This window comes from Aplidium turbinatum, chromosome 4, assembly GCF_918807975.1.
Source record: "Aplidium turbinatum chromosome 4, kaAplTurb1.1, whole genome shotgun sequence".
NCBI lineage: Eukaryota > Metazoa > Chordata > Ascidiacea > Aplousobranchia > Polyclinidae > Aplidium > Aplidium turbinatum.
In genome coordinates this window covers 6,175,892-6,197,988 of record NC_137475.1, presented here as the reverse complement: position 1 = coordinate 6,197,988, position 22,097 = coordinate 6,175,892, and the positions used below count along the sequence as shown (strand labels likewise).

The 22,097-nt window shown below is 37.0% G+C and overlaps 2 protein-coding genes across 5 annotated transcripts in view; both read right to left on the bottom strand.

Moving 5' to 3' along the window:
- The window catches only part of LOC145769592 (solute carrier family 15 member 2-like), a 20,370-nt gene extending 10,208 nt beyond the window's left edge, over positions 1–10,162 (bottom strand). The window contains exons 1-9 of one of the 3 annotated variants that reach the window (XM_082581253.1): positions 9,998–10,162; positions 9,063–9,109; positions 4,048–4,123; positions 3,539–3,680; positions 2,629–2,721; positions 2,040–2,139; positions 1,345–1,435; positions 901–978; positions 514–596 (exon numbers count right to left, since the gene is read on the bottom strand). In XM_082581253.1, the coding sequence (XP_082437379.1) occupies positions 514–596; positions 901–978; positions 1,345–1,435; positions 2,040–2,139; positions 2,629–2,721; positions 3,539–3,680; positions 4,048–4,123; positions 9,063–9,109; positions 9,998–10,019 (732 nt within the window). In that variant the 5' untranslated portion in view covers positions 10,020–10,162. Of the gene's footprint in view, positions 1–513; positions 597–900; positions 979–1,344; positions 1,436–2,039; positions 2,140–2,628; positions 2,722–3,538; positions 3,681–4,047; positions 4,124–6,006; positions 6,248–9,062; positions 9,110–9,997 lie in introns of those variants that run through there. The other 2 variants (XM_082581252.1, XM_082581254.1) reach the window with 2 other exon arrangements.
- LOC145769590 (uncharacterized) lies at positions 9,998–22,097 on the bottom strand. 2 transcript variants are annotated; one of them, XM_082581249.1, is made up of 11 exons: positions 21,956–22,097; positions 21,633–21,706; positions 19,585–19,662; positions 18,319–18,978; positions 17,495–18,085; positions 17,166–17,318; positions 15,608–15,757; positions 14,997–15,175; positions 14,042–14,238; positions 13,103–13,214; positions 9,998–12,886 (listed from the first exon to the last, which is right to left on the bottom strand). In XM_082581249.1, exons 1-11 carry the CDS (start codon positions 22,018–22,020, stop codon positions 12,728–12,730), a joined length of 2,418 nt encoding a protein of 805 aa, XP_082437375.1. In that variant the 5' UTR covers positions 22,021–22,097; the 3' UTR covers positions 9,998–12,727. The 2 variants fall into 2 exon arrangements, with proteins under 2 accessions (XP_082437375.1, XP_082437376.1); XM_082581250.1 differs by lacking the exon at positions 17,166–17,318.

Here is a 22,097-nt window from a genome sequence, read left to right as displayed (position 1 = left end):
ATTGGTACAAAACTTTAAAAATGTCTACGGTTTGACCGTCACCACCGAGATAACAAGGTCAATTGTCCGATTGTGACGCCATGCACTGTCGATACAGGTTGCTGAAGTATATGCTAAGTACTAGCTGTGACGTAGACATTTACGTCACAATAGCGCAATTGGCCTTGCTATCTCGGTGGTGACGGTTTGACACACTTGCAACGTAGCACCGCTTGTACTGAATTTGTATACTTTACGACGGATTTGAATCCAGCTGCAATGAATTCTTTTCCCAATGATTCAACGTCTGTAGACGTTGCATTGTGTGAATAAAGTGGTTGTTGAAAAATAGTTTCAAAAAGCCCCCACGGAAAATCTATTATTATCAATCGCTATGTAGTTATCGGACGCCTGTTAATCCAAATGCCATTAAATATAAATTTTCCGCACGCAAGAATCGAAGCCACGAGAATAAATGATACAGAATATCATGTTCACTGATCTCAGCAGGGCAGATCAAGAAGCGGTACTTACGTAAATAGTTTTAGACACTTTCATGAAGATGTTTCCAGCTGGAGGCACCTTCACGTACCAACGGGTTCCGATGAAGAACGAAACTGAAACGCAAAATATACAGTTCAATTTAAAAAAAATTTAAACCATCTAATAAAACGTCTTCATAAAATTAATACCGTTATTTGCATAGCTCCCAGACAGATTTTACTGTTTGGGCTGGGACCGACTTTTATTGTAAGTTGAACATGTATAACTGCATCAGAAAATCCAGAAAAAAAATTGTTAAAAGCAATTTTGAAGTGCAGAATCTCACACTACTTTTCGAGTACCTAATGACCAGTCTTTGAATGGAGAGTTTTCTATTGCGAAGCTATGCGCATGTAAACAGAAAACAAAGTTACTCACTGATGGCTACGACCATAAGAACAGCAGGAATACCAAAAGCCAATGCATAGCAATCTCCACCGAAGCACTGAACGTCCTCTAAAAAAACGTATAACACCAGACTACACTTGATCACTGATGCCAGAATAGCATTCACAGCGTTTAGCTCGTAATTTGTTGAATAAGTAAAAAATGGTAAGTTATCGCAGTAAAACATTGAATCTAAAGCTTAAAGTATACTAATGTGATCTTTGATCAGTATAAAAATATCTAGTTTAATGAAGGGATAAATTTATTTCAATTACTCCACTCATCAAAAACATTATGAATTCTGGGGCCAATAACATCCCTAATCAGTTATAAATTAATTAATTGGCACAATCAAACTGGCTGCCATGCAAACTAAAACAAAAGTCACACTTGGGCAAAGACAACACCTGAACAAAAGCAAATGGCCATCTTTACCTCGAATGATGGGAGACACAAAAGTGGATATCAGGCTTCCGGCATTGATCGCGAAATAGAAGAGGGAGAAGAAGCTACGACGATAGTCATCCTTGAAAGAAACGAGAGTTAGTTTAATCATAACGGCAAGATCTGTCGTTTGCAAGGGTACTGCATAATAACGCTATTGATGTAAAAAGTAGACATGTCTCGGACTCTCGGTCCAAGTTTAAAATAGCGTCGTTCACCTTCAAAAAGCATATTCCAGTCCGAAGATTGATAAAAAAAAAAGCGTCAATCACCAGTCACGATATTACACGTCCTTTAACCACACTTTTGAGGGTTTAAAAAGGAGGTGAGTTACAGTTGGGTCGAAAGAAATGTTATATTATAACTGTTAGCCACACTTGGCTATTAATGGAAGCCACAGCCACCGAACATAAACGCAACATTCCTTTTATGGGTTTTCTTAATTCCATAATCCAATTCAATTGGATGATTGAACAGCCAATTCTCCTCTGACACAGATTTTATTGATAGACATTTTGATGCTTTGATTCGGGTTATGCTTGGGCTCTTTGCACGTCATTGGATGATGAATAAATACACAGTTCTTGGAAAATCTGGCTGTCGTCCGCGACCAACAGACAAAGCGCCAGGCACAGCGGAGTCAATAATTAACCTGGAAAAGGGTAAACGTAAAGTTACTAACCCACCTGATCAACATCAAACTGGTCCCCTCCAAAAGCCGACACACACGGCTTGATGCCTCCAGTTCCAAACGCGATTACCAACAGGCCGATGGAAGACAACACCCTGCAAAAAGGAGAGTAAGTTAATATCTCATAAATAGTGATACAAAAACTTTTTCATTAATTTAAAATGTTGTTCGACTCTTTTCGAACTCTTAACAATGCACGAGCGCCATCTAGCGATTGAAAGATGACGATTGACGAAGTGCTTTATGACTTGGTATATAAGAGGATTATTATTATTATTTATTTACGTGAGACAAAGCTGTCCATATCCAAAACAAAACAACAAAATAATACACAAACAGAGAGCCACTTTGGATGTCGTCAGTTTAAGAGTTCACTAAATATCTACTGTTACAAATTTACATACAATGAGCGTTGGAAGAGTTGAAAGTATTCAGAACGATAAAAACAATCAGATGACATCAGGTCTGATATAAAGCGATTATTTATTGAATTTAAAATAAATAAATTCAATGTTTTCAATAAGTTAACGCCTAAAAACGTTGATTTACTGCTCAACTAGTTAATAAACACTAAAACAACTCACGCGTGAACAGTCAGATCTCCAAGGTCTCCAATGGCACCCAGAGTGTTGATGACCATTCCAATGGCATACACAATGGAAAGCCATAGAATTGTGCTGCAAAAAGCATGATTATAGAAATATACAGCTGCTAAGCAGGAATGGCAGTGCATTTTTATTACTTATTCGCTACATATTGTTGCATGTGTGGGTTGTGTGCTGCTTATGTGAGTGCTGTGCACAATTAAGATAATTTCAAACTACTTCTAGAAGCTTTGTAGAATAGACTAGATATTATATTTCAATATAAAAACAGATTGTCAAATGTTGTTGCAAAGCTATTCAAAGGCAATTTTTACATAATAATTAAGGCACGTGTTGCTAGAGCTAGCAGCCTGCAAGTGTAACTATTGTCCTATGCAGTAGCTGAACAATACACAAAAAGCGTTAAAGTCATGACACAGTGCTAAATTTCTAGCACTTTCATAAGCCGATAGTTGAATAGTATTTAAGGTAAATACGAGTTGTTATGATAGGTGGACTGCTGCTTTAACAAAGCATGATAAAATCTTAGTGATAAAATTTTGAAAAAGTGTACAATGGTTCATGAAAAACACCAACAAATAATCTTATAGGCTTCTTCTTCTTCAACAGATTAATCATATTTGATCAGCTGTGGCCTCCCATATGACTACATAGACTACACTCAGCATTTAATTCAATATATACCGGTACTTGCTTACTTACTTAACTTCACTCTGCCAATCTCAGTAATCGGCCCTGCATCAAAAACCTCTACAACAAGTATGTGAAACTACCAGGAATAACCTATCAAGGCTTTGTCAGTCCAAGGATAAAGATTCAAAACAAAACCAAACCTATGCCACAGAACCTCATCAAACAAACCCAAAATAAAGTGATTGTGAACACTTACTTGTATTTTCCCCACCAACTGTCTGCTATCATGGCACCAAGTAAAGGGAACAAGTACGCAAGCACAGTGAAGGCGTGGTAGACGGCGGTTGCTGTGTTGGCATCCCAAAGCAGGTAGTACTTTAAATAAAGTACCAAGATGGCTGGAATTTAAATAAAAAGCTTAATTTATTGATAGCAAATAGTTTTTTTTAACAAGTGCCAATACATGAAAACATCGGAAATTTTGTCACAAAAAAGCAAGTATAAAAATGCAATTAAACCTCACTTCTTTAAGGAAAAGAGGGTTTGTATTGAGGAAAATTAACAACGCAAAAAAGCAATAAATTACTTAGGTGAATATAATAACATTATTTTGCACTTTTAACATCTGTTATTGGCAATATAAAGAATAATTTAAAATTGCAATACAACAGCACTATTGTAGCTATAAAGACAAGATAATAGACTTTGCCACAGTAGAGAGCAATGTCCTTAAAAGAATAGTCAAAATTTAAAACATGCACTCACTTCGCATTCCATAGTATGAGTACCTCTCACAAAATTCATTTCCCAGAATAAAGAAAATACAAAATGGGAATGGTTTCTGAAAAGCACATTTACTTGAGTATACATAGTTAGAAACTGAAATATAAGTCACTTTAATCAGTTCAAAAAATTACTTTTTAATAATTAGACTGAACGTAGAAAAAATATGACTTAAAATGGCCATGCATTGAACAATCAACTATAGGAATAAGGTACATATATAAAGAAAATGTTAAAAAGATATTTAGATGAATATAAATTCATGAAGAAACAGTTTAAAGAAGGCAGTGGCTATTTGACCGGCTCCGGTCTTTGAATCTGAAACACTATTTGACCGGTCATGACGTCACTACATAAGCGCTTTTTTCTTTTTCTCTTTCAAAGCAACAGACGAGAAGCGCCGATATAAGTTCTAACTTCAACACGTATTCTTCAACTCAGTCCGTGGCGCGTGCGATACGTCTCCGGCTGCCAATCTAGAGGGGATGAGTTCGATACTATCCGGAAGCATTCTTTTTTCCTTTTTTTTTTTATCTAAATTTTGACCCGAAGCGCATTTATGTGGTCAATTTTTAATTTGAGTAGCCTACAGTCCAAGTTAGTAAATAGTTCTCAAGTATAGTTCTCAAGTTAGTTATATACAATACTTCTTTTAAAAGAAATGATAATGGTAAAACCATTTTTTAAAGAAGTATTGTATATAACTAACTTGAGAGAAAAATGTAGGGTCGTTCGGCAACACACGTTCACTTATGACGATCGGAAAATTACCAAGAGAAATTCTCAAATTCCAGCAAATTAAAAAAACTCTAACATTATTACTCACATTTGAAAAGACATAAAAAATGGGCTGTAGGCTACTCAAATTAAAAATTGACCACAAAAATGCGCTTCGGGTCAAAATTTAGATAAAAAAAAAAGAATACTTCCGGATAGTATCGAACTCATCCCCTCTAGATTGGCAGCCGGAGACGTATCGCACGCACCACGGAGTGCGTTGAAGAATACGTGTTGAAGTTAGAACTTATATCGGCGCTTCTCGTCTGTTGCTTTGAAAGAGAAAAAGAAAAAAGCGCTTATGTAGTGACGTCATGACCGGTCAAATAGTGTTTCAGATTCAAAGACCGGAGCCGGTCAAATAGCCACTGCCTTTAAAGAATGAATGAATGATAACAAAAAAATGATAATGGAGAGCTTCACGTAAAACAGTCATAAGTTTTATGTTCTATAAACTTAAATAAAGTTTAAACAAGTACGCTTTTACGTTGTGTTTTCAAAAATCAATAAATAGGTCTACCGGAAGCCTAGTACGGTAGTTTATATTCCTCCCAAATAAAAATCAGCTTAAAATATAAATTGTATCAAAACAAAAACATTCTAAATGAAAAAATTAATATATATAATAAAAAGTTAAAACAGTGAGATTTATAACCGTCTTGAACCAAATAAGATAGGCTATATAAAAATATGCAAAAGTCAATCCGCATTAAAATGTTGCAGTGGAGATAATATACAACCATTTAATATTAATGTAATGTATCAGATATAGGGATTACACTGAAAAATGTATTTGTACACTCACCACTCACAAGTTAAAACTAACTGAAGCATGTTTAGCAATAATATAGTAAGAAATATTTATTGCACTAAAATTTTACATGGTACGATGAAAAAACTTAAAGATAAATGACATGTAAAGTTATTGCTAAGAGCTGGAAAAGTTAGTCATGCATATATAAATGGTTAAAAAAGTATATGCATTGACATCACACTATCATCAAATACAAGTTGAAAACCAACATGCCGTTTAAAGAGGTGTTCATGCATTATTACTGAAGTTACGGTAACAGCTGATAAATAGGACATGATGTGCTTTTCAAATTATATCTCAAAATGCAAAGCAAAATATAAGATATCAAAGCTATATATAACAAAACCAACCCAAGCACAGAAAGCCACCACCGTTGCTTGTGAGACCACCAATCATACCCTTGCATTCCTTTTACGCTTTTGCCTTTTCACTTGATGGTGAGTAATTTGAAGAGTATAATGAATATCTTCATCATTATTTAAAGTGGATAGAAGCGGATCTAATTCTACATCGTCATTGGACACATCTCTTTTTCTTCCTCCCATAACAACTTTAAGCCTTTTATAGCACTTTTTGTCATTGGTGAAGCATTTTTACTACAAGCTGACTAGGTTTACATCAAAACCGAATTTTCTAAACAAGACCAAACAATATTTTGTGGACTATCTACCTTCAAATACTAGGATTAGAAATGCTAGACTAAACTAATCTGAAATCTCAACTTGCCATTGCTGCAGAGCTGGGGAAGGGTTGCCAGATTTTAAATTGAAAAAAAGCCAAACCTTCATAAAAAAAAGCCAAAAAAGGCCAATAAAACTGTAAAAAAAAGCCAAACATTAAACTAAAAATGGCCAAAAACTAGCCAAATAAGTCACTTGTAAAAACCAAGTTTGATAGGTAATATATACTCACGCTGCGTTCTAACAGTTTGTAATTCATTAAACATTTTTCCGCTAACCGCAGTTTCCCCTTACCCTTACTCTAACCATAGAGTAATCTCTAACCCTAACTCTTGCTGATCGCAGTTTCCGCAAACATTTTACCGCAGTTTCCGCTAACTGCAGTTTCTGCTAACCCTAACCCTCGAGTTTGTTTCAAATTGTTTAGGGAAACTCCAATCAGCGACTTCGGCTTTGTGCTATTAAACTGCGATCAGCAATTTTTAATTTTTTTGGCTTTTTTTAATTTTTTTTCTTGATCTTTTTAGGGTACGAACTGACTGTACGAATGGTTCAAGGTACAAACTAGGTTGCATCCGTTCATGTCAGCTTGTACTACATTTTTCTTACATTTACTACATTTTAGCTGCAAGAGTATCAAATAATTAAGAATTTTGACCTTGTATTGGAAGTTTACTTTTATGCTTCGTTGTCATTTCATGGTTATTAAAATTACTTTTCTTTGGGATAATGGTTGCTTGGCATAACTTGCAAAAAGCATCACCTGTGCGTTCATCGTTTTTAAGCCAAGAAAACACCTTTTCCCATTCAGGTAGATATTTTCTGCTGCTATCTTACATTGCCTTCCACTTTCGTTTTGACATTATCAACAGCTACAATACTTTTGAACAGATAATAATAATTAATACGGTACTTTAAATAATAGCCTGTCAAAATAGTCACTTTATAAAAATTAACAAGCATCGCCAAAAGAGCAAGACTTCATCCTTGCACACGCTGTCAGTCTGCCCTGGCCCTGCAGTAGGGTGGCTCGTTTTTGAACTTTTTTTAAAATTCTTTCGGGGTAGTGGGGAAATGGTGCCAATGAGTGAGAAAACAATCATGACAAAATTTGAGATTTGTAAAAAATTGTCTTCAGCCTCCTCATGGGGCCCAAAAATCGAAAAATGGGGTCAAAAACGCAATTTTTTTCAAAAACATTTTTAGTTTGGGTAGATACAACATGGTTTAGATATATCTAAATAACCTAACAAAAAAATTGAAGTCATTTGAAATATTCCTTCAGCTTCCTCACAGCTTCTGAAAATTTTCATTTTGCTGAAAATTTCGCATTTTTTGTTTGTGGTTACATAACTACAAACTTCGTCAGTGACGTAAATTCAAATAAAAGACGTCACTTTTTCCTACCAAATTAACCCAATTTCATTAAAAAATGATGCAACAGCTTAGGGCAGGTCTATAAAGAGAAATACAATGACGTTTTATAGCTGGCAAAATGTCTAACGCAATTGTGTATCATGTAACCACCCACAAAAGTGCGAAATTTTCAGAAGCTGTGAGGAAGCTGAAGGAATAGTTCAAATGACTCCAATTTTTTTTCTTAGGTTAATTAGATATATCTAAACAATACTGTATCTGCACAAATAAAAAAATTTTTAAAAAAAATTGCGTTTTTGACCCCATTTTTCGATTTTTGGGCCCCATGAGGAGGCTGAAGACAATTTTTTACGAATCTCAAATTTTGTCATGAGCGTTTTTTCACTCATTGGCACCATTTCCCCACTACCCCGAGAGAATTAAAAAAAAAAGATCAAAAACGAGCCACCCTACCCTGCAGTCTCTGCACAGTGCACATGCGCATTAACAAATAGCAATTCTACAATCCACAGTGAAAGAATAAAAAACTAGTGTTGCCATTGTTGTTTCAATCTTACAAAATACAGTAAATGTAAAAAAAGCCAAACAACTAATTTGAGGCCAAACCAATATGAAAAAAAGCCAAAATAAAGCCAAACCCAAATTTTGTGGCCAAACGACTTCAAAAAAGGCCAAATTTGTGAAATTTGGCCGTAAAAAAGCCAATCTGGCAAGCCTGAGCTGGGGGGAAAATTGCCACTAGATCGATTTTTTTTCGGGGGGTTCCCCAAAAAACGTCAGATGTTAAAATTTAGGATTTTAAAACGAAACCCTGTTCATAGAATTCCGTAAATAACAAACATATTGTAAAAATAACACTAGTTTCAATTTCACCATTGAAATTTAAAAACCCTGAACCTGATCAAAACCGACAAAAAAATCCTTTTCAGAAATACAGTTTTCCTTCTAAACCCACTTCTTCAAAAAGGACATGAAACCTCAACTCATACAAAAGCGGGAAAATAGCCTACTCAAGAGGAAAACTTGATTTCACATAAAAAAAACTCATTTATTAACTTTTCGGGAAGATAATTTTTTTATAATAGCCGGGGATAATGGCCTATAAATTAAAAACTTTTATCGAGTTTAGACATGCACTGGATGTCTTGCATTCACGGAAAATAGCCTATGCTACACCCCAGGTCCCAAAATTATACTGAGTCAGGGCCCAAAGGTAGGCTGCTCCCTTGTCAACGCCTCTGATTTGTTATCTTTATCTCATCTGTTGTTTTTCTTTGCACGCCATATCTTTATGATAATTTTTGATGATGTGGGCTACATTAAATGGGCGGAATAATAAAGAAATTTACCTTCGGTTTCAGCTCTTCCATTTCGGAATAGTTTCCATCTTTCTTTTCTAAAATAAATAAAGTTATTCATAACAGCAATTTAAAATTTTATTTAATCCAACTGAGCTTCCAAGATTAGTTTCAATGTTGCAAACAATAGCATATGAGAAGTAGCAGTTTCAAACTAAAATCTAAAACGTTTTGACTGCTTATAATAAACTGAACTAAAAAACAATCGAATACAACGTTCAAAATAGAAGACAAGCGTTGTTGCAGGCCTATGGTTAGATTTTCTGAATTTTTAAGTAAGCAGTAGCTAACCCACATTCAGTACGGTACCGTATTCAATAATCACATTTGCAACTGTTCAAAACCAGTTTTATTTCATAATTGTTCTGCTATGGAAAAGTCAAGAGCTCTAGAATCTGTCCAAACCAAGCTTAAAACAGAATTATCGCTAGTTCGTTATAACAATTTTTTGGTTTTATAATTTAATTTTAAGAAAAACACGGGTTTTTCTATTACGAACTTTTGCTACAGACAAGGCTGTTGAGAGGATACTTTGGGCCCGGTAGGCTACCAATGAAATTTTGGGCCACAAATCAACGCATTTAAGCTTATAAGAAAAAGCACTATATCCATGGACTATGCTGTGGTTTCTTCATGTTTCCAGGCCCTTATAATTATCACGGGTCCGGGTCCAAAAGGAGCTACCCCCCTGTCAAAGCTACTGGTTACAGAGCCTATATAATAGTATATATTTTATTTAGAAATAATGAAATTTTAAATTCCAGGCTACTATGTACAAAATCATTATGACGTTTTTTTTCGATTTTTTTATTTTCAAATTTCACAAACACACGAGTGTTTGAATTTGGAAGAATTGCTATACTACAAAGCTTGTAGGCTATAGCCTATCATTAGTATTTAATAACGCAAAATTTAAGATGGTTTACCATTTTCTTCCGGTTTTCCCATATTGATTACAATGCAGAAAACTCAAACGAAAATACAGTGTATTTTTTCGAAGGTTTGCTAATAATAATCCAAAGTCAGAAATATAAGCTTCGCAAAAGATTCTTTCAAATAGACGGAGCTGTGTAGGCTACACGTCGTCAACTACAAATGACACTGACGCTTTTTGCAGTTGTCTAAAAGATACATGGCAATGATTATGCAAACAAAAATTCATCACTTCAATAACAAGAGTGGTGTGCGTTTGCATAAAGATATTCATTAATTAATAACTTGGGAAAAAGTTCAAATTTATCTTGACGCAGCAATCTCCAAATACTTGTATTAATCGCAACCCCACGATGCAGCATCTCTTTCCATTGGGTAAGAATGTTTACCAAAAGTCAACAGAGGATCATGGGCTATAGCCTAACGCCAAAAGCTTTGTCACCCCAATTTTGCAGTGATTCATCGAATGGTTTTACAGTTGAAAATGTTGCGACAAATAATTTTAATATCTGCTCGTCGTATTGAATCAATTAAACGCAAGCCAATTAGCCTACTAAAAATTACCAAATATAAATCCAGGCTTCAACATGTTGCAAGAAAAGGGAGAAGTTTCATTATTGGGCTACTGGACAAATTTATGCAACTATTTACAGTAGGCTACAATCTTTCTTCATCTCATGAAGTACTGACTGAAAGCATTTAAACCAGGAATTTAAATTTATTGCTTGTTACCACGTCTTTGTTTTACAAAACTTTCAACATTGAGCCGCGGGGCCCAACAACCATGTTAGAATAAAAGTAGTAGGCCTATTTGTTCGGAATATATACTGGATCAACACGGCAAAGCGAGTACGATCCTCGTACAAGCTTAGACATTGCTTTTAAATTTGACCAATAACAAAATTGTTTTTAATCCTTATTTTTACAAGTTATAAAAGATCTCGCTTCAAAACAAAACAGACCAAAGCATCACCGATATTTACTACAGAAAAGGTTCTTGTAAAATCCCTTAAATTCGAGAACACAAAGATGAAAATTATTTAAAACAAATCTTTTTGCCAGTTCAACTTTAGTCCATATGGCAGGTATGACCAGAGAAATTAGGCTACAGCTTTAAAATCACTTGGCATAACGAATAAAGAATAGTCAACAGAGGGCTCATGACGAAGCATGTTAGTCGTATTCACGTAACGTTTATTTTTTTTCATGGTGACGTACAACAGTTGTGAAATATCAGTATTGATTTTGTTAATCCACGCCAGTGCTGCCAGATGAGATAACTTTTCAATCCGCAAAATTTTCAAGGACCATGGAAAATTAACTATGATTAGAGAAATTTAGTAGTTTTGAAGAAAGCTCAGCGGGTTTCGAAGCCAATGAACCTCACGAGAATGCACCGCTTAAAATAGGTGGACACCTGGGTTTGGAGTGTTGCTGGGGAAATAAACACGCAGATATCTGGCAACACTGCTGTGTAGGCTACACGTCGTTGAGACATGTCATCTTCTGGAATTTGTGTTTCTGACACTCTGACACAAAAAAAAGCAATGCGCCATTTCTCACAGAAACTAAATCATATGGTTTAATTAAGCATTGAAAGAACTAACAAATAAAACTGGAGCTTTAGCTGCAGAAGCTACAGGAAACATAACACAACACGGTGTACGAGATTTGAAACAAGGTTATTTGAGGAAACGTTTATTACTAGTTCAGGTTTTGCAAACCTTTTACGGCGATACAATGCCAAAGTATCACAAGTTCAGAAGATAAACTTCCGCAAAATTAACGAGGCAGTGAGTATAGTCTATTTTGAGCCATAAAAACATGACGCGCTACCGACGTCATAATGTCTTAGTGGCAACAATTATTGACAGTTTCCAATGAAACTTTCGAGTTCAAAGCGGATCAGGCGCATTATTGATCTGATTACTGCACCATATGACAGCTGCGTGTTGTAAAGTTACAACTGTTTATTACAGCACGTCCAACGGAAGTACTGGCCTTCGCTTACTGGATATCTAATTATAAAAACGGCTTCAAAACTTAATTCCTACTTCTCTGTGCAAGACCTTGGTGCAGTTAACTTCACAAATAGGCACATGAGAGCACAAAGCGGAGATAAATAGCAAAGGGAAAGACTGTCTATTCAAAGAGTTCAAGTATATTCCAATTTTCTTGCAATGTCTAAACTTGCTATTCACAGCTGCCTTTTAGTCATATAATTACAGCATGCTCAACTTGCTCATGCCTTGATTCGAATCTCGGACATCCGTTGACCTTTATCATTTTATCAGACAGCAATAGAGTAAGCTAATATCAAAGCTGCCAAAACATATTACGATATGATTGCTTATGTTTGTAACATTGTTTACTGATAAAAAAATATTAGGCGCTCCCGATTGCAAGTCGCTACATGTTGTCGACCGCACAAAGGTTAACAAAAAATATATAAGTAGCGGTTTACAATCAAGTAATTATGGTATCGGTAGTGAATTTTCCGGCCTGAAGTGAGTCTGCAGCAGTAAAAGCAGGAGCACTTTAGTGAATTTTAAACAATCCTGTTAAACAATAAGTTCAAAGAGTTTAAGGCGTCAAGCAAACATCAAGTAAAAACGGCTTGTGCATGACAAATTTTGTGTTTCTTCTTTGTTCGGCTGTGTTGGACTGAACAACGTGATTGCGCACTTTAGCATAGTCCGTGCAAATTGCATTGTTTCAGATATTCAGTCGAAAGCCAATCGGAATCGACTCTCTTGTTCCATCTTGCGGTCGTTTACTTCCTTGGTTAACTGATCCAGCTTGTGTTGGAGTGCACCAGAGTTGGTGTCCAACCATTGAAGTGAATCCATGTGCGCAGATAGAATCTTGGAAATCTGATTGACCTGTTTGACAAAATAAAGAAAAAACTAAATGGAACAATCAGATGCAATTTATACACAATTGTTTTGAACATTCCTCAGCTGAAAGATAAAAAACAGTTTCTAACATTTCTTCCTAGTATCTAGGAAGAGACCAAATTCTCCTAGAACCATGTTATACCTTTTAACAGATTGTTTATATTTTATCACTGTCTAGTAGTCTTAAAAAGTCTAACTTACAGGGTTAGAACCATCTAGCGGCGAGTTGCTGGCATTGACATGGTCTATAACCTCCCTTAAATCCTGCACCATCCTCTTCAGCTGGCCGTCTATGTTCTCAGCAAGATTGTATCTTTGTAAATAAACAATACTTGGCTAAACGGTGTAAAAAAACACTCAATTTCATTGAAAACAAAGAAGTTACTTCAGTACTTTTCTAGCGATCAGAGTGACACTGAAGTAACTTATATTATAGTATATAGTTATATTATAGTTATATTAACTTATATTATAGTATATATTATATTATAGTTATATTTATAATTATAGTTATAGTGCAAAGTCAAGTTTACGTTACAATTTATGTATATTGCAGATTTAATTCCTGATGAGTACACACTTACGTGTCGAAAACGTTTGAGTCATTATGTTATATATTTTGTTTTGTATGTAATACATTATGTTAAACCCGCTAAGGTTACTTTGTTTTGCTTGTCTTTATCTATAGCTAATGAAGACATGCAAGTTTCATCTCTACGACCAAGAATTTTTCATAAAGATATTGACTGCTTTAGCATTCTTTCTGTTTCTACTTTCTATTTTTTTCAGTGAAGTTATTGTAGTTACTGTTACATAGTTACGTTATTACTGTTACATGTATTACCGTTACATAGTTACTGTATTACTTCTTATACAGGTTAATTTTGTCATTGACAAACCTTTGTAGAAGTAGAAAATGAGAAAAATGCACGTGTCATTGCAGATGCATAAAATTAGCCAAGCACATAAACCTTTTGACTTGCAAACGTCCAAAATATAGAACCATGGCGATCTAGTGGAACAGATAACATACATAGTTTGGTCAATGGCTATGTGGCTATAAACGTGTGATGCATTAAAACGTCTCTGGGTGTGGTATGCATCTAGAAAACTAGTTTCTAAATCACTTTTCAAACTTACGTTCTTTCTCTTTCGACGTCAGCGTGATGCGTGTGTACGGATGACGCAAGCGACGTCACCTGTTGCCGAGCCGACTCTTCCAGAGGTCCAAGAAGGCTTTCCAGCTCCTCCTGCTGCGTCTTGATGAAGTCCAACTCTTGATTGAGACGTTCCTGGTCGCACGTGACTTTCTCGAAATCGTTGTTTAAGCTGGTGATCTGAAAGCACGAGACGTACATTGTTTTCTAGACGTCACCTAACCTTTGTGGCAAACACGTTGGAAGCTAAGCTACCGAAGTTTACTTTTATCGAAGTTTACTTGTATTACTTGGTCTTAGCCTTAAGGGCCGTAGGCATTTCTCTTTAAAGCAGCGTACTGCTAGTGCTCATGGTCATGAAATAAATCAAGGTCTATAGTCGAAGGGGCATCTCTACGCAATCGACGTCATGCCTTAAAGTGTCTTGCCAAAAACACAGCCACATACTCTTGAGCGGTATCAAACCGGCGCCCTTTCGAACGTCGAACCAAGGGCTCTCACTACTCGGCTATGCAGTCAACATTGTGGCAATGCACAGTACAGTTAAATTACACCCCAGATTGTCGAAAGACTTGAAAATCTGTACACTCATTGACAATTGCTTCCAACTTAGTAAGTCATTACATGTCTTGCGAAATAAGAACGCATGCCCATGATGGGAATTGAACTAAGAACCTTCAGAACGTCGACGGAATAAAAGGGCATACACACTAAAACTTCATTTACCTTTTGTCGGCTGCATAGTCGAGTGGTGAGAGCCTTGGAACGGCAATCGAAAGAGCGCCGGTTCGACACCGCTCAAGAGCATGCGGCTGTGTCTCTGGCAGGACACTTAAAGGCATGCCTGAAGGTGGACACGAAGATTGGCTTCCTTGCCTTCCCGTCCACTTAATCTAAATCTTCAACCACCAGGTGTAAGCCTGGATACGACAATTTACCTTTTCAGAATTTTCAATCAATAATTTGTTCCATGCGTTAACTTGAGTGGCTTGGGAAAGGAACAAATGCTCTTGTTGCTCCAGCTCTCCTGTCCATTTGTTTATCTTGGTCTCAAGGTCCTTGTATTTAATGGAAGTTGGTGCACTGACAGTTGTAGTTGGCAAACCAGAAGTGGAAGCTGTATGAATTTGCCGAAAAAGGATAAAGGCATTTATGAGTAATAGAAATAGTTTGTTCCAGCATCAAAGCAAATCAACAACATTTTTTTCAGACAAATAACTCGAGCAAAGTTTAGTCTACGACGGACGGCGTGATATAATTCACCATTATGAAACGCAATTTAAACTTTATCATATTTACTAGAAATTAAGTTTTCGTATCTTCGACCGCACACTTTTTAAGTTCTTGGACGTTATTATACATTTGCATTTTTTTTACTTGTACAACCAACATAAGCGCACTACTTGCAATGCTATGTTTAGTTGCTAAAGTGGCATGACATAATCGTACACAAGCTAAAAAATAACAAACGACGACACTCTTGAAATCAGAGGCTAAAATACAAAATTACGAAAAAAAAATTGTGTCGCTCAAACCATTTCGTGCTCACCTTGACCTTGAGAAGACACGGCAGTTGATGATGGAAGCTTGGTTGAAAGTGAAAGAGCAGATGGTTTGCTAGTGGATGATGCAGAAGAAGCTCCGATGGAAAGGGAAGAGGTCAACTTGAATCCGCTAGTTTGTGTTTGCGCAGACGATGCTGAAAGGAAATTGATGTTAAACAGAGAAGCAAGCACTCGGCTGATATATTGCTCGATTAATGAAAAAGCAGTACGCTCCAGAACGGCATGCACACAACTTTTTTTTTGTTTGTCGTATCCAGGCTTTCACCTGGTGGTTGAAGATTTAGATTAAGTAGACGGGAAGGCAAGGAAGCCAATCTTCGTGTCCACCTTCAGGCATGGCTTAAAGTGTCCTGCCACAGACACAGCCGCATGCTCTTGAGCGGTGTCGAACCGGCGCCCTCTCGATTGCCGTTCCAGTGTTCTTACCACTCGGCTATGCAGCCGACTATGGCTAGGCTATGCATGCACACAAATGACAAAGGCAAACACAACTCAACAAACTGGTTGCAAAGTTTAGTAAAATACAAAGTCTGAGATAATTGTTAGTTTGGGGACATAATATGGCAAAGAAAAATAACCCATCAGTTTGATTGTAAAACTAAGTAACATATAAAATTTATAAAATTATAAAATTTAACATATAAGCGTTAAGTTTCTCACGTTAAGTAGGATCTTCGAAGTGTTAAAAAATATGAAGAAGAAAAGCCGATAACAGTGAGCAGAGTAAAACAATAACAAAAATTATCTTGGCTCTGCCTCAATCAAAACCATTGAACAGATGCAAAGACTGCCACCAATGGACCTTCTACAAACCGCAGCTTTTGCCCGTGTCAGGATAAGACGACCATAATTATGTAATTGCCGCATTATGTTAGAAAACATAACATACTAATATAAAATTTAATAACATATAAAATTTATAAAATTATAAAATTTAAAAGCAGTGTTAGTATGAAATCGAAACGTTAGTGGCCAAGAGCGCCAAAAGTTCTTGTTCTTCAACTACACAGTACACAGCCAAGTGGTGAGAGCCTTGGAACGACACTCGAAAGGGCGCCGGTTCGACACCGCTCAAGAGCACGCGACCGTGTCCTTGGCAGGATACTTGAAAGGTCAACGAGCATCAATGAAGCCAACGTTTGCGAGATGTTGTACTTTTTATACTTGTACCCAGATATGAGTGCTGGTGGTCAAAGGGTTACAATTCTATTGAGAATGAACGTCCACTAAAACGATTCGTTTAAAAACGTGAAAATAAAGAGTTACTTAATACTTATTCAAAGGACTAAGCAATAAAACATAGTTCACATTGCAATGCAGTACGCAGACATGTAGAGAGACGGGCCCAGACGATTTCCGTATATACTCGCGGTTTAAACATTAAACACAGTGGGTGGGAATTTCTAGGTAGTTGTTCTTGACAAGTAAACTGTACCGTATTATTTCATAACTATCGTCATGTACAGCGCCCAGGAGCATATGTGGCGCTATAAGTTATAAATTATGTGATTATTAAATGCAGTTGGAAGCAAGTAATCTTACCAGGTAAAGGATTGGAGCTAGGTATGTTAAACTGAGTTGTTGAAAAAGCAGAAGTCGAAGTGGCAGTCGGTGCAACTCCGGGTTTATGGAGAGAAAATGTTCCAGGTGCCGTTGCACTTGAATTCGCCTGCGATGTAGCTGATGATCCTGTACCTACGAACAAAAATTCAAAAACATAGAAAAGAAATCTTTTAGCGACATAAATTGAAAATAACGTGTAAACATAAGCAGCACCACGTGAGTACTAAATTTCTAAATGTGATTTTGAATAATTTTTTAATTTAAATCAAGTTGACAACAGTGCAGTTATAAGTTTTATTCATGCTTACCACTGCTTGAACCTGTTACTGCACCGGAAGTCATGAAACTGGGAAGCTGAAATCCAGATCCGGTTGAAGCTACTGTTCCACTTGATACTTTGGCACCCCCAAGCTGGAAAGCACTACCTTGGGTAGAACTAGGGCCAAGATTCTTTCCAAATGTTAGGCCACTACAGGATCCAAAGGCAGCGGCCGAATTAGCAGAGGTGCCAGAAGTGGACACAGCTTCAGTACCTAAACCACCACCACTAGAAAGTCCTTTAGAAGTCCCAAAACCAGTTCCAGAACCAAGTCCGGTACCAGAACCCAATCCTGTTCCAGAGCCTAGTCCGATGCCAGAACCCAGTCCGGTACCAGAACCCAGACCTGTTCCAGACCCTGGTCCGGTACCAGAACTCAACCCTGTCCCAGAGCCTATTCCAGTACCAGAGCCAAAACCTGTGGCAGACCAAGGTGCAGTTCCGGAACCCAATTTTGCTCCAGATCCTTGTTCAGCACCAACACCTGATCCCGTGGCAGATGCACTGGATGTCGAACCAAATCCACTCCCCAGCGAATTTTTCTCACCGCCAACTCCACTGCTGGGACCAAGAACAGTTGCTGAAATGAAAACGTATTCTTGAAGACAGTTGCCTATAAGACTTACAAGTCGTATACAGCAACAGTATTGACTTCTGATTGAACAAATGGTTTGTAGAAGGTGGAGTAAAATGTTCAAATAGAGGTTGGAAACACTAGTAACAATCAGTATTACCGTAATACAGGGAAAACATGAAAATAAAGATATATTTACTAAGATACAATTTCTTAAAATACATCTTGACAATACGCACGTTGTGTACTTTGAAGTGAAGACATCAAAGAAAATGCCGGTTTAGGTTTCTGCGCCGTCAGACCAGAAACAGATGATGCGAAACTTGGCGCAGACTGGGCGTTAGGAAACAGTGATGTTGACATGGTTAAGCTGCTGGGGTTGGAAGTGGCGCTTGGAGCTGAGTTTGTCATTGGAAACAATTGACTGCCAAAGCTGTTACTACTGCTGGTCACGGTTGGAGCAGGGGAAGACGACACGCTTGACATCCCAAAACTTGTGCTGTATTGAGGTACTGCACCAAATGGCTTTGCTGCAGCTGAGCTGGCAGGTCGGGAAGCAGCGGAGAATGCAGATACATTTGTTGAAGCGGATCCTGTCGAAGCTAACATTCCTCCAAATCCACTAGATCCAGTATTAGAAACCAAAGCATTGCCAAATCCAACGCTTTGGGCAGAAGTCTGTTTTTTAAAACTAAATCCCTCACCCGCGGTCATGGGTGTACTTGTGCCAAAGGCTAAAGTAGAAGCAGTCGTGGGTGCGTTCCCTGAATCACTGGCAGGTTTTGTTGCACCAAAACCAAAGCCTGTTTGCCCTTGAGTGGGCGGTTTGCTAAACGAGAACCCTGAAGCAGGGGCAGTTGCCTGTGTATTCGCCGCTCCAAACGGAGATGGCTGAGAACCTAATTAAGAAAAAAAGAAAATCAGAATCTACAATGCATAAAGTCTACTTACGGGCATAAACATTCTTAACATTAACATATCTTTTAATGCAAAAGTCTAGGATGCATAATCAAGAATGTTATCACAAATGAAGTGATGACGCAGCATTTCAAAACCTTTAATCTTTCTGAATTTCAAAACAAGTCTCAAACATGGTACAGCAGTACTGCCTTCCAACAATTGTATTGTTACCAGTTAATTAAAGAAAAAAAGAGAGGAATCTAAACTAAAATAGAATTATCAGGACAGATCAATCAGCAGCTTACCTTACTGGGGAAACAATTCAGAAGTAATGACCAAACAATACATGTAATTTCCATGAAAAGGTATAACAACAAAAGGTTACATTAGCAATTAGAATTCATCAGCAATTAAAGTGGTGTATTATTGTAGGTAAATTCCACATCTCAAACCAAGCTTAAAAACTCCATACTATTCAGTTGATTTTACTTCCAGACTAGGTATACCCATTAACTAGTAGTTGGTGAGCTAATTTGAAGAGTGATGCTTTCGACCACAACATTTCAGTAAAAAAATTCAATGTAACTTTCTGCAAGTTTAAGTACCTGCACTCTGTCCGCCAAATATACCTACAGGAGCAGCCGTACTAGCTGTTGATGTTGTAGAAGCTCCAAATCCACCACCTGTGATACAAAGGGTAATCATAATGCAAGGACAAATAAAGCATGATGCAGCAAATCAATTAAGCATAGAGCTTGGTAGCAGAGGTGCACAGAGTCAGGTTTTCTGGTCTCCTACTCCACTCTGAAGTCAGTGACTCCCAAATCCCAATCCACTACTGCTTCAAATATTTTGGAAATATTGACTCCAAATGCAAAACATAAACCACAATCCATATTTTTATAGCCATCGACGTATAACACTTATATAGGCTGCCTTCTCTGTCATGAAAAGAAAACATATTTTAAATAAAAAATTACTGCTTGGAATATAAAACCATAGAAGTACTGTACACAAAAATAACAACTGTGCCAAATATACAGTGTAAATATGTGCATGTTAAAAGCAGAGATGTAAAGTCAGGTGAATAATGTATAACTCCGACTCCTTGGTTTATAACTGGCCCACTCCGGCTTCAGTGTTGCCAGATTTTTTAAATGTTTCTCTTTCTTTATATTTGAAAAAATTAGTTTCACTTCAAGTTGTCATCGAAGTAAAAAGAGGAACTTTCATAATAATTAACAAAAAGAAACACTTTTATTTTTTGGTAAAGTTGTAGAACTCAGTACAGAAAACAAGAAATACTATTTTGAATAAGCAATACAACAAAATTTTATTGTTTATTGGTTTGTATCCAGCCAAAGTGGGAATCGGCCTTTTTTATAGACTCCAACTCCAGACATGCCAAGCCTTAAAGCAGCCGGCGGCCATGGCCGCTAAGTAGTGCTTGAATGACCGCCTGTGCTACCTCCTCCGTCGGCCAAGTTTGGCCGCCGGTTTCTTCTAGCCAATTATTTAATTTCACAATAGAATGATCGTGGATTAAACGTCGAAAATATGTAGTATCAAAGAGTGACGCAGAATTAGGTCAGCGCATCATAGTCACTACTGTTGTATTGAATATATCCATCTGCGATCACCAGCGCTGTAAGTCTTGTTTGCAATTCCCAACGAATTTACATCGGCTGGCAATATTGTCGTTTTTATATCGATTCAATGTTGTCGGACATTGAATCGTTGTTAAAAAGGAGAACTAGGTTAGTTGACATCCGTGAGTAAAACACATGTCTTCATAGTTGAGAACGCTGTGGGTTAGTGACTTCACACCGTCAGTGGTGATATCATAACGGAATAAATGGTCAGGTTTTATGAAAGGCGGTATGCAGTTGAAGCAGTTTACTGAGCTGCGAGCAGTGAAAACAATTTAGGGTCGTTAGATGGTCCCGCAATACCGGATTGCAATCCCGATAAAGCATTTAATGCGTGGTACAACGATTCTATTGCAGGATGTCGTCCAGACTTCAACAACGCTAACTGATCATTTTAACATCGTTGCAAGTTTAATGCTATTTACTTGTGCTATCGTTATTGTATTTTGGCCTCCAAGCACGCAGATTTGGCCGCCGAGAAGGAGCTCTCGGTAGGCCACGATGGCTGCCAGAAAAAAACACGAGTTTTAAGGCCTGCATGCCAAAACGTTCTAACTCTACAGCCCTGGTTAAAAGTGTTAACAGGCAAAAAAATCAGACTCCGTCTTCAATCCAGCTCCTGTTTTTGCCAAGAATTTCAGCCTCTGGCTCCACTTTTATCAAAAACCAAGACTCTGGCTCCTGTGTGTACAGTGTTCACCTCTGCTTGGTAGCCCATTAAAAGCTAAAAATAGTTATGTTCAGTATACGAGGAGCAAAAATCACAATGAAAGCTGCAAAGGAAAAGTTTAATAAAAACTGTTCACGATAAATAACATTTAAAAGCAATGTAATATATTTGTAGAAAGCTGTAAATTATCTGTTAATGATCTTGTATTGTTTAAAGTCTGCAATTTTGATGAAAATCGAAACTTTACAACATATATTCAATATAAAGTCTGATAATATAAAAACAAATTATTAAATATGAGCGCAGTTGCCGCAATAGCAATAATGATCCTTACCAAATGAAAATCCTGATGTGGTAGACTGAGCTGTAGTCTTGGGGGCAAAAGAAAAACCCGAAGAACCTCCGAAACTGAAACGACAATGTAGTATGAGTAATTTGCTTCGAAAAATGGTTAAATATATATATAAATGTTCAGTTTATTACATAACAGCATGTTTACCAGGTGTCACGTATATTGAACTTGGAAAAACTGTAAATGACTGTATGGTGTTACTTAAAAGAATACAATAAAACACACCACAAACTCATAAATTAATGATAAATATATAAACAAAAATAGCTATTCTTGGCACAAAGCAAATGTTTTAAACAACCCACCTAAATCCACCTCCTGTAGATGCAGGTTTGTTGCCATTGCTACCGAAATTAAACCCAGAACTCATTTCTGAACTGTGTTACTGCATCAATCACAAATTGCAACAGAAATTAAAACAGTGTCAAAGTAAGCCACACATCAAAC